The 13,456-nt window shown below is 43.7% G+C and overlaps 1 protein-coding gene across 1 annotated transcript in view; it reads right to left on the reverse strand.

Moving 5' to 3' along the window:
* The window catches only part of LOC115464856 (centromere protein J-like), a 139,283-nt gene that overhangs the window by 25,451 nt on the left and 100,376 nt on the right, over window positions 1-13,456 (reverse strand). Inside the window, exons 15-16 of the mRNA XM_030195213.1 lie at window positions 11,821-11,970; window positions 3,336-3,440 (exon numbers count right to left, since the gene is read on the reverse strand). Of these exons, the coding sequence (XP_030051073.1) occupies window positions 3,336-3,440; window positions 11,821-11,970 (255 nt within the window). The remainder of the gene's footprint in view (window positions 1-3,335; window positions 3,441-11,820; window positions 11,971-13,456) is intronic.

A 13,456-nucleotide genomic window follows, 5' to 3' on the forward strand; every position in this document is an offset into this window, starting at 1 on the left:
ATTTGCTTTCACCAGAAATATTGCTTGGAAAATATTTTGTAGAGGTTTTGTACCTGGCACATGGAGAGATTTTTCCAATTTCTAAATCTTATTACATTACTAAAGGGGTTTTCTCCAAGGAGGGCAGTTTGGTTGGACAGCCTTCTACCGAGGTTGGCCAGCTTACTACCATTCTGGAGGATTCTCAGGATGTAATTACCTCCTGTGCTATTTTGTTGGAGACCTTTTGTTCAGAAAGTGAGAAATCTGAAGCTGTATTTTAAGGTTAAATCTGTGCAATTTTGTGGGCAAGCTACTCAATTCTTTTCAGATATGGCGTTTGCTACTCAGCAGTGGAGGATGATTCTTCTTGCCTTGAAACCCAAAGTTTTGGCTTTGGGGGCCACATTTTTCTTATCTTTACCTTGTCGGTGTGTTATACATTATCAGGGAAAACAATATTTATTTTTTGATCCATCTCATCTGGAAAGATTTTTGTTAAAGGTCAGGAAAATAAACTGGGGTCTTAATATGGAATAGGCTGTGTTTTGGGGTCAATTTTATGGCCTCTTTTTTTCTTTATTAATATGTAGTGAAGGTGTTATACTTCATGTGCTCTCTCCTTGATGTGGATTTTAGACAGTGGAGATAATCATTTTGTTTCTTGGAAATTTTATGTGTAGCTGTAGACCTTTCTTTGTATAATGCAATTTGGAAATTATTAATAAAAAAGAAATATAAAATTACAAATTGAAAAATTACAAATTAAAGAATCTAAAACAGCATGCAGAATAGCTATAAATAGCCTTGCAGTTTTCGCAGACTACTTCAGAAAAGCACACCTATTAAAAAATGATACCTTTACTGGCAGGAATGCTGAAGCCCCACCAGCCAAAGAAATTATCTGCCCAACCACTCCCCTCCTACTCGTGCTGCAATATTAACTTGGAAGTCAATGGGGTGCCTCAAGCTGTTGACTCGGACTCCCTGAGCATGCTCAGCTTTTGTGTGAGTAGGCAGGTCATGGGCAGTACAAGGGGCAGCACTGGGGAGAAACCACCAGTTAGGCATGTGTCGACATGCCTAACCCTCAAAAGTTGTCCTAACTTGGCATTGTGAGGTATGCGGGTCCTGGCACTGAACATCAGATGGGACCCTGCAATATCATGAGTGAATTGAGCTCAGGGCCTGGAGAAAGTGACACCACACAGCAGGTTAGAGTGAGTGACATTAACATTTATTAAAGGTGCTGGGAAAGGAGGTCCTGTTGAGTTCACAGGGAAGGAGAAGTCCAATGCAAACTAGTCTTTGAACAGAAGAATATCCTCTGGGGCCTGCTCCTGCAGGACCACTGCATGCATTAGTGTCTCTTGGTAAAACAATACTTCCTCTTGACTCTGGGCTAGCTTCCCAGAGTTATCAGTACAGTTCTTAACATTTCACCCGCCAGCCTGCCAAGGTGGGGGGGATTGCAGCGGCTCTCTGGACCACCTGGGACTTCTTGCCAATGCTGGGGGGGGGGGGGCTGGAGACACACCGGATCTCCAGACCCCCCGACCTCTAGCCCCCTGTCATGGGGGGGGCAGGTTGTCAGTCGCCCACTGGGCCACCAGGGACTTCTTGGAAATGTTGGGGGGGGGTTTAGGGGGGCTGGAGACCCACCGGATCTCCAGCCCTCCCTGAACTTGTGTCGGAGGGGGGAGTCAGGTTGACTGGAGGTTCGCCAGGGGGGGTGTCACCAGTTCCTAGGGGGGGCTTCACTGGGGGGAATGGGGACCTACTAGCATGCAAATGCATGCTGGACAGGGCTCACCATTGCTCACCAATGGTCTGCAAACCCTAACGCCAGCTCCAAGCTGGCGTAGGGTTTGCTGCAGCCAGCGAGTCAATCTTTGGCAAGCTGGTCGCTGATCATTGGGGATGAATAGGTTTAGCATGCATTTGCATGCTATTTGCGCTAAGAGCCTTGTTTTGCATGCATTTGTATGCTAGTTGCGTTCAGAGCCCACAAGCGCGTTGTTTCACACACTCAGGGGCTCTGATCATGGGGCGATAGCAAATACAGGTGCTAGTATGGTGCTATCAGCCTCTAGCGCCTGCATTTGCTTCTGATCATCGGGGCATAAATGCACTGGGCAGGACTGGATCAACTGTGTTGGGCGAATCTGAATCTAGTTGTCAACCCTAATCCAGTGGGAGAAAGGAAAGGAAGACTCTTGCTAGGAACTGTGTTTAAATTTTCTGATAAGAAGCTTATACTTCAGTTCTGCATTGATTTGGCTTTGAGATTGGTTGTGTTAGCTTCACACTGAGTTTCTGACACTGAAAGGTTTGTGTGGAAATACAATATAAAGCATTTGTTTGGTTACTTGGAAAACTCGAAGTGGCTCATTTTACTTCCATGGACTGAACTCCAGAAAAGAGTCTGGTGGTGATTAACAGCATTAGGTGTTCCAGTGCAGTGTTCCTCTCTATCACCATCACAGAGTGTCTGTGATGGATGCAGGAGTTTGTAGTTTGTTTGAAAAGGGAATACAGGAGTGTGGGAAGTGTGGTGGAAGTAAAAAGAATGTTTGTGAAGGGGTAGCAGATTAAGTGGCAGTTTATGGGGAGTTGGGGTGGGTGTATGTGTGGAGTTTTGTGTCTGCAGGTACATGTGTATGATTATATACTGGGCTATAAACATGGAATGTGTAAAATGTTAAGAGCATTGCTTTCAAGGTTTGCCTGTAGGAGGGGTGCAGAAATGTGGTCTGTTTAATGAAAGTGGCAGTTGTGGGTATTTCTGGGATGTGATAGGGTGGACGAGGGATGTGTTTTCATTGAAGAAATGGGAGTATGTGGGTGTAGGAATCTATGGATGTGATTTTGTATATTTGTAAGCAGTAGCTGCCATATAGGTGAGTGGCAGGCGACTGGATGTATGGGGAGTCAGGTATGTGTGTGTGTATGGCAGATGACTGGGTGTATGGGGAGACAAGTAAATGGGAACGTGTGGGGCACATGTGTGTGTGTGTGGCTTTGGAAGTATTGGGGGAAGGGGCTCTGAAGATACCTTTGGTGCCATCCATCACCAGTAGCTTCATTTTCTACGTCTGTTTCTTATGTTGCTCTGTGTCAGTCTGAAGCAATGGGGCATGCAATGTCAAGGATCAGTAGCAGGATTTGAACCCTGGCTTCCTTGGTTCTCAGCATCTTGCTCTAAATAAGGCTATGCCTCCACATTTTTTTAAAATTTATGTTTCCTTAGATATACAAATTTCAAAGCTGAATTAGTCTAGTAGTACTGACTTTAAACAAATGTATCTGAATAGTTAGAAGCATTTTGTTAACCAATTAATCATTTGATTTCTCACTTTGCCATCTGGATACTGAACTTCTTCTTGGACTTCTTCCTCGCCACTCTTGTTCTCCATATATAATGAACTCCTTCTGGATAATATAGGATTCTTCAGACACGTCTGCTGAAACAACACATTTTTTGGGAATTAAAAAAAAAATAAAGTTTTACTTGCATGTGTATTCTTGCTAGTTTGGTAGCTCAACAGCAGCTGCTCAACATTACCATGCAGAAGACCCATGCTTGATTCCAAAGACTGGTTTCTACCTGCTGTACCAGCTGGGGCTGTGGATACTGTAAATGCAGCATTTACAGTCCCTGCGGCAAGTGAGTCTCAGTCCTCAATCAATAGCAAAAGTTAGAATTCAGGTTCACACAGCCTAGTTCCAGAAGGAGCTAGACTTTGTGACCACTGTTGTTGCAATAAATGCACAGACTTGGTATGGGGATGTAAAAATAGAAGGGACAAAACTCTGGTAGCTCTGGATAAAGGGATCATTGTTCAGCAGCTCAAGAGATGAATTCAACTGAGCTGGAAGCCTGAAGGAACAGGAGGCAATTGCTGGGACAAAAGAGAAAAACATTTCTACTCATATTTTTTATCATGAACAAATAGTCAAGGCTTCAACAATCATAGAGGTTTTCACTCATAACTTATTGCTTTGCAAAGTTGAAGCATTTGTGGAAAAAAGTACACATCAAGATATTCAACTATAGTGTCACAAGAATAGCTTCAAATATCAACTGCAATTATGTCTAAATATCTGACTCTAATCATTTCCAGAAAGAAAACAAAAACTTGCTAAAATGACTCTAGTGGCACCATTTTGCTTAGTGAAGAAAAAAGACAGGAGGGACTGGGCATCTCTTCTGCCACCAACAGATGGTTTAGGGGGAAGAGAGGAACCAGGGGCATATCCACAGGGAGCCTTAAGGGTCTGAGCCCCTCCAGTTTGGCTCAGACCCTTCCCCTTAGCCAAACTATAGAAATATTTGGGGTGGAAATGGGAGGTGGGGGCATGTTATGTATGCAGGGGAGCAAACCAGATTGACATTTCCATGCATTGTGTCCACCCTCATAGTATGCTCCCCACTTTCCTTTAAACTAGTTATAAAGACATTACAAAAAAAAAAAATCCCCAAACCTATGCAATAAAGAAACCCCTGGCAAGTTTGAACCAACCAGTAACTACAATTTCTCGATAGGGTCAGTCAACCAATTCTTCTATATGGAATGAAGTATGGAGTCTACACAGGGTGGATGCTATAAGGGCAATTCTATAAAGAAGGAACCCATGCTTAGGTGCCATATATACATGCAGGTGTGCATACATAAACATGTATATGGTGCTTGTGCTGCCTGCATACTATTCATCATCTATGCATGTATCATGTATAGCACATATCTGACACATTTAGGCATGAGCATTTATACAAGTTCTATGTGCACAAATTTAGGCCATTATGACAGCATTTACTAAAGAAAAGTAGGCGCTTACTTTCCTTTATAGAATAAGGTCCCACCAGGCACCCTCTAGACATCCATCTATATTGTTTATCATTTATTTCACTTGATATACCGTTTTCCTTGTAGTCAAACCAAAACAGTTTACAATATACCAATAAACAAAAAAAAACAAACAATACATAAAACCTATAAACATTAGAAATCCATAAATGAGCATGCAAATAGGTGGGAAAATGTGGGATACAAATGCAGCAAATAAATAAATAAATAATTGATAGCCAAGTTCAGGCACTCAAGACCAATCATCATATTCAAACCACTGACAGACAGCTACAGTAATTAAAATTCAGACTTCATTTTTGTGAGGCATAACACAACTATTTAAATACTGTATTCTGTTCCCGTTGCAGAAGAGTACCAAGGTAGATCGAACACCCAGTAAGTTAAATGGTAGAAAAATTAAAGTCCAAAAGCCAAATGAAAAAAACACGTTTTCTGCAATACTCTAAAAGATTCATATGACTCTGCAAGGCATAAATGCCAAGGGAGCGAGTTCCAGAGGGCTGTGGCCAAGAAGAAAAAAAGCAGCTGACCGTGTTGATTCCCAATGGGCTCTTAATGGGGACAGAAGAACTAATCTGTTATCCTATTATATAGGTGCCCATTTATAGAATTGCACCGTGTATCACAGATATTTCCCTAAAAATAGGTGGTAAGCAGAGCTAGCACATTCATTTTTACAAATCATCAGGCAATATTTGAGTACTGAATGATAAGTAATGCCTCCAGCTCCATAACTTTTGTTTAAATTAGAGCTGTACTGAATACTCGTATTCGATTTGGCCTCTAATAGTGCCCCAAATACATTATTTGTATTAGTGATTTAAATTTGAATACAAATATTCTGGGGCTCTACTGTGCTATATCCTACCTACCAAAATAAACATTTTTCTCTGATTTCACATTGCTTATTATGTTAAAGCTCAATGTCCATTATTTGTATTTGGCATAATAGTAAAATATGCTATTCGGTACAGCTCTAGTTTAAATGGAAGATATTGTAATGAAAAAAAAATAATGCTTGAAACTTGCTCTTTTGTTGCATGTATTTCTTTTCTACATAGTCACCACCATTCACCACTCACTTCTGCAAATGATGGACAAGTTTTTGAAAGCTGTCGTAAAATAACTTGTAGGGGTGTTCCACATATCTCACCTTTTTTAGGCCTGAAGCCTGACTAAGCCATGAACCATCTTTTATTAGCAATACTGTCATGGATGCTACAAGATTTCCTTCAGCACTGTTCTGACTTACATCATCCACGGGCATGCTGAACATTTGCACTGGCTCACCAGTGTGAAGCCTGGAGGAGTGAGACTCATAGAACACACAATAATGAGGCAAGCTCATTAGTCAACTCATTGGGGAGCCTTCCTGTCCCAGCCTTGTTAAGGGGTACCAGCTGCAAGGCCATGGGCCCAACATTATCTGTGACTGTATATCATCTGTGAGACAGATGTATATAGGGACTAATTGGTTCAGAAAGTCATCTGTGGCCCACTGGAGTAGAGCCGATACTAGGCTTGGTGAGAATCCGGCAACCTGAGCTGCATAGGGATAGGTCTTGACAAATCCCTAATAACAAACAACTGTTTGCTGAGAGCTCGCTATGGACACAGCTTAAGCTGGAGAGGAAGGCCCTATCCTTCACCAAGTGACTTCACTGTAAAGGATGTTGCCAGCAGCTAGGATGACAAATGGTTCACTTCTGTAGTCGGTGGTATAGTTAGCTTTCTGTCCTTAGCCTGATATTATTGCTACTTTGGTAACCTCTTCTCAGGAAATAATCATTAGTTGTTGTGTAACAGAATATATATTTACTAACAGAATATACATTTACCAACATCTGTTTTTTTTGTAATCCTTAGTGTTTGGTATGTTCACGTGCCATATTTGCTCATTATTATTGTCTCATAATAAATATATGTAGTTCCACCTTGGCATATGCCATCTTGTGTACGGACATTTTAGGGCCAAATATGGGTGCATATCATACTTCAAGCAGACAAGTCCAGAATAATTACTGATCTGAGTGATTTTATGACCTGTTATAAGCACCTACAATCTGCTCACCTTGCCTCTTCAACCAGTTGTTCACAGTCCTTCTACCTCTTCATTCGAGTTTTGAACAGATCAGTGGCATACTAAGGGGGGCCGGAGGGGGCGGTCCGCCCCGGGTGCATGCCGCTGGGGGGTGGGGGTGGCGCGCGTCTGTTGGCAACGCTCGTTCTCTGCTCCCTCTGGCCCCGGAACGGGTAATTTCCTGTAACGGGGCAGAGGGAGCAGGGAACGAGCGTTGCTGACAGACGTGCGCCACCCCCCCCCCCCAGCAGGTAAAGATGCACGGGGGGGGGGGGGGTCGTTTCGCCGGGGGGGAGCTGCCCCTTTCACGTCCCCTGTCCCGCCCCTTCCACGCCCTCACCTCCCCCTGTCATCTCTACTCCCCTCCCCTTACTCTGCTATCCCTGGTGGTCTAGAGGTACCTCTTCGGGGCAGGAAAGAGCCCCCTCTTTCCTGCCCGGAGCTGCTAGCTGCCCTGCATCCTGTCCTGTGGTGAGTCCAGCAGCTCTTGGCGTTTCAAAATGGCCGCCGAGAGTTGAAGTCTCGCGAGGCTGCTTCAACTCTCGGCAGCCATTTTGAAACGCCGAGAGCCGGACTCACCACAGGACAGGATGCAGGGCAGCTAGCAGCTCCGGGCAGGAAAGAGGGGGCTCTTTCCTGCCCCGAAGATGAAGAGGTACCCCTAGACCACCAGGGATAGCAGAGTAAGGGGAGGGGGGATAGTCCCGCCCCTGCCCCCACGTTTGTGTCCGTCGTTTCGCCGGGATGGGGGGGGGGGGGTCGTGCTGCACCGGGGGGGGGGGGGCGCATCGGCAATCCACCCCGGGTGTCAGCCCCCCTAGGAACGCCACTGGAACAGATATCCTCATAAGTATTCCTTCAACTCTGAAAAAAAGATGGCAATCTGGGCTGTATGGCAAACTACGTAAGACTGCAACCCATTGTCGCAATTGCCTCTGTGATATTTCGTGGGCGATTTCTCCAAATGGGTTATTTTTACGCTTACTATGACAGTAATGAACTTCACTACTAAGCCAGGGTATGTGGAGTATGATCTCAGTCTCTCAAATTTACTGAGAATGCTCTCTGTAGTACTTGCATTGTGCCAAAGAGAGATTCTTTCTGGCGTTCATAAGATGTAACAAGGATAGGCAATTTAGCCAGGTCTGCTTGGAAGTTCTTTTTGATCAAACCTGTGGCACCCAAAATGGTGGAAAATATTTTCTTGGTCTCAGGCTGCATTTTTTGGTACTTGAGGATCTTCTTTTTCTCCACCCAATTTTCTTTTACTACTATATCCTGTTTTCATACTTTCAGCTTTTTATTAGTTGGGATGGGAATTGTCACGTTCTCAGGGTCTTAGCAGACTGTCATGGACTCAGGGACAATTTGAGCTCTTGGGCTGCTGTCGACAAACGGCAGCAACAGGCAAACCCTCCAACCAGGACTGGTCTAAACAGGCAAGACTGGAGCAGACTAGAAGTGCAATAAGAACACAGGCAGAAACTGACCAGAAGTGCACAAAGCACACAGGCTGTACAAAGACATAAACCAGAACTGGACTGAACAGGCAGGACTGGAACAGACTAGAAGTGCAATGCACACAGACAGTATTAAGAAACAGCACTGAAACAGGGACTGAACCAAGTAAAGCCAGAAGAGAAACCACTCAAATGGCTCATAAGGCCGAACAGGAACCCATGCACACAAAGCCCTCTCATATGGAAGCCAAGACTGAACTGGAACCCACAGCAGAAGGCAGAAGAGACTAGGCAGAGCTCTAGGCAAGGCAGACTAGGCAAAACTGTAGGCTGGGCCACACAAACAAACAACAGAACAAAGAGGCAATAACTAAGACAGAAGTGCTAAAACTAGCACAGTAACAAACTGAAGAACTCAGGCAGAAGTGCTAACCCTAGCACATTAACAGACAGATAAGAACCAAGAGTTTGCACTTCTACATAAGTACATAAGTATTGCCATACTGGGAAAGACCAAAGCTCCATCGAGCCCAGCATCCTGTTTCCAACAGTGGCCAATCCAGGTCACAAATACCTGGCAAGATCCCAAAAATGTACAAAACATTTTATACTGCTTATCCCAGAAATAGTGGATTTTCCCCAAGTCCATTTAATAACGGTCTATGAACTTTTCCTTTAGGAAGCCATCCAAACCTTTTTTAAACTCCGCTAAGCTGACCGCCTTTACCACATTCCCTGGCAACGAATTCCAGAGTTTAATTACACGTTGAGTGAAGAAACATTTTCTCCGATTCATTTTAAATTTACTACATTGTAGCTTCATCGCATGCCCCCTAGTCCTAGTATTTTTGGAAAGCGTGAACAGACGCTTCACATCTACCCATTCAACTCCACTCATTATTTTATAGACCTCTATCATATCTCCCTTCAGCCGCCTTTTCTCCAAGCTGAAGAGCCCTAGCCGCTTTAGCCTTTCCTCATAGGGAAGTCGTCCCATCCTCTTTATCATTTTCGTCACCCTTCTCTGCACCTTTTCTAATTCCACTATATCTTTTTGAGATGCAGCGACCAGAATTGAACACAATATTCGAGGTGCGGTCGCACCATGGAGCGATACAAAGGCATTATAACATGCTCATTTTTGTTTTCCATTCCTTTCCTAATAATACCCAACATTCTATTTGCTTTCTTAGCCGCCGCAGCACACTGAGCAAAACGTTTCAACGTATCATCAACGACAACACCTAGATCCCTTTCTTGGTCTGTGACCCCTAACGTGGAACCTTGCATGACGTAGCTATAATTTGGGTTCCTCTTTCCCACATGCATCACTTTGCACTTGCTCACATTAAATGTCATCTGCCATTTAGACGCCCAGTCTCCCAGTCTCATAAGTTCCTCTTGTAATTTTTCACAATCCTCCCGTGATTTAACGACTTTGAATAACTTTGTGTCATCAGCAAATTTTAATTACCTCACTAGTTACTCCCATCTCTAGGTCATTTATAAATATGTTAAAAAGCAGCGGTCCGAGCACAGACCCCTGGGGAACCCCACTAACAACCCTTCTTCATGGCAATGGCGATGTCGAGAGGCTGATGCCCATATGAAGTGCGGAGAAGCTTCCTCCACTAACGTCAAAGGGAAATTGACCTGGGTGGTAGCCGACATGGAGACCTCACCGCAGGCAAAGGGTCAGACACCGCTGCAGCAGACGGTACGGAAGGCGCAAGCACTCCAATACCGAAGCAGACTGGCGCAGCAGACCTTCAAGAAACTCTGGAAGCAGGGTCCGGATGTGCTCGTCGAGAGCTACCATCAGAGAAGGCTGCGGGGTCGGTGGAATAGCCGGTGGCAGAATCTGCTGGGGTTCAGGTGCAGGTACTGGGCTGCTAAGAGACCGGTGCATCGGCACCTCCTGTATAGAGGGAGAGTGATCCTCTCGGCACCGATGCTTCTCGGGTGCCGAATCCCTCGATGTCCCGGAGCTCCCGGCACCATGTGTCAAAGGAGATCGATGATGGTGCTTCTTTGCCTTCGTTTGATGCCCATCATTGAGACTCCTTGGTACCAACGAGGACGACGTGGAATCCTCACGTCTCCTCGGGTTCGGGTCCGACGATGGTCAGTCCTGAGGAGCCTGCATAGCAGGAGGCCTCGAGGCAGGTGGAGACCCAATCAATGCCTCACTGCTCCCAGCACGACCTGGTCTCTCAGCAGCCATTACCTCTGCCCCTGACGTTGATGCTTCCTTCGATGTCAATGCCACCGCCGATCTCGGTACTGAAGTCGATGCTGACGTCGAAGGACTGGACCGAACCCCAAATCGTTTCTCTCGTTGGGCTTCTCAAGCTATTTGGGTCTGTTTCTTCAAACAAAGACACAGATTACAAGCAGCTGGGCTGTGGTTGGGCCCAAGGCACTGAATGTACCAGGAATGGGTTGGTCCGGCTGAACTGAGTACAACGTTTGAAGCCGCTGGGTGTCCTCGATGACATGGAAGGAAAAACGGCCTCAGCGAAATTAAGGAACTCAATTGTGCCAAAATAAAAAGGAAATAAAAAGGGCATAAAAAGGGGAGAAAACCCAGCCGTGACGAAAAAGAAAGAAAACTTTAACTTTGGATTAAAGAAACTAAATGAAGTATAAGGAAAAAGGAAATACAAGGGTTTTTTTTAAAACAAAGAAGAAAACGACGCATAAACGAGAAAAAATCAAAAGGCTCTTTCCCAGGCCAAACCAGGAGCAGAAGAAAAACTTACCGCACTTCGTCGTGGAAAATGAAAAACTGAGGTACGCGCTCACGCGGAGGGAAGTCATTCCGCGCATGCGTGGTGCGCTCAAGAAGACTCCAGCAAACTTTTTTTGTTTTTTTGCTGTGGCAAAATGTTGGTTACTGGGCCGACGCGGACGTCGACCCACGTGTGAGAATAAGCAGCCTGCTTGTCCTCGGAGAATGTTAGTGCGCATACACAGGGGAGGAGTTTGGGAGGATCGTGGGCAGAGCAGACAAGTACATTTTAAAATACTATAATTTATGCAGGTACTATACAAACATTGGTGTGGACATTCACCAGTGATGGAAATGTCAGCACTGCCATTTACCGTACTATTTTATAAAGACAAGGAGGTGCCTATGTGCCTTTATAAAATAGGCTTCACATAGATATTTGAAATGATGCTTTAACTATGTGCTCTTATATAAGCATATAAATTTACCCTTTTGATGCGCATTAACGGACTATAATAAATGGGCCACTAAAACGCTTACGGGGAGACCATCCTGATGTTTGGCATCACTATAATCACTTCTGCATGTTATCTTACAAAAATAGGAAATCTCTTTGTAAAAATGCAGCACAAATTTCTACAACATTCTTAATAGCTAATCTCTCAAATTTCTTGTTGCATAAGATCCAGGATCACAAACCTTTATAACAGCACCTGATGTAATGTCAGCCGGTGTTTTTCTTCCAGTGGGAGTTACACTTTGGCTTCTTGGATTGGCCATTGTGCATACTTTCCTCTCCCAAGATTTCTGTGATATATGAGGCTTATTTGTAATATGATTCTCATTTTCCTGTGGTAGATATTTAAAGATACAAATTTAAACAATTAGGGGGGAATTTTCACACTGTCTACACTGGGACAAAGATTATACATACTCTTTACCTGAGGAATTTACACTAATTTTCAATGTGAAAATATGCATGTACTTTTGCTTTGAAACTTGCTGTGGGTACAAAGTATGGGATCACTTGCACCTAAGTTTATTTCTGCAAAACTAGACATTTAGAGCCCTGTTTACAAAGGTGCACTAGTGTTTTTAGTGCACGATAAAAACACTAGCGGGCCTTTGTAAACAGGGCCCTTAAACCTCCATTGCCTCAGGTGCAAACTCAGATTGTGAACCCTCTAAGGACAGAAATATATCTACTAAACTGTATGTATATAGCTTTGATTGCTTTCAGACTTGTGGGTGGTATATAATACATTTTTTAAAAAAGTTTTAAATACTTTGTTTTAAATATATGCATATTAACAGAATGGAAGCTAAAATGATGCAATTAGTTACTCCTCTTGATGTGCTGGAGTGCTAACGTCTCTGCATTATCTGGTATGTTAACAGTTCATGAATGGTAACAAACTCTGCATTAACTGTAAAATGAATTTCCTGCCTGTTCCTCACCCCTTCCATCTTATGTGGCTAACACAGAATTTACTGCACACTATTAACTGGGAACTCAGAAGAACAAAAGGAAGTTATGGATAAAATAATGAAATGGAATCCTGTATTGATTATCAGCAATTTCTTACATAGCCCCATTTACCCCTGAGTGAACTTGTCATGCAACTACACTTTGTGCTCTGTGACCGCTTCTTCTGCAGTTTGTTACAACAGACTTCAGCATATCCTGTTCACGGTATCTAGAGGCCTGATAATGGTTATACCTGCAAACTAGTACAAACCGGTTTTAGCTGGACATATAAGAATAACTGTAGGTAAAACGTGTAGTAATGACCAGACACATGGGCAGACCCCTGTGTATGTGTAGAGTATATAAGTGACTGCTCATCTAAGGAGTCCTGAAATATGCCTCCTGGACAAGTTAGTGTTTCATATCCTTGCCAGAGTCTATTTTCAAGGGGGGGGGGGGGGGTACCTTCCCCCGTGACTGTGATTGGGTACTAAATCTTTGTAGCTAAGAATCTTTTATTCTTTCATTCATTTTATATCTCTGATCTCCACCAGTAATGCCTATGATAATGTAGTAACTTTCCAAACACTATTTACTTATTTTCTGGTAGTTAGGACCTAAATTGTTTCTTATAATTTTTACAACCTTTCATTCTGTAATTTTGCCTTTTTAGTCTGATGAGCCTGGGTATAATAAAAATAGCTTCTCTGCACTTGTATACAAACTTACTTTCTGTGCTCCTGTGGTGAGTAACAAAACCTCCCTTTTTCAGTCTTTTGGTCTCTGTCTGACTTTTTCTGAGCATAGCATAGCCACACAGCAATACAGAATAGATGAATCTGAATCAAGGATTTAATAATGGACAAG

Source organism: Microcaecilia unicolor, chromosome 3 (genome assembly GCF_901765095.1).
Source record: "Microcaecilia unicolor chromosome 3, aMicUni1.1, whole genome shotgun sequence".
In the NCBI taxonomy this organism is placed as follows: Eukaryota; Metazoa; Chordata; class Amphibia; order Gymnophiona; family Siphonopidae; genus Microcaecilia; species Microcaecilia unicolor.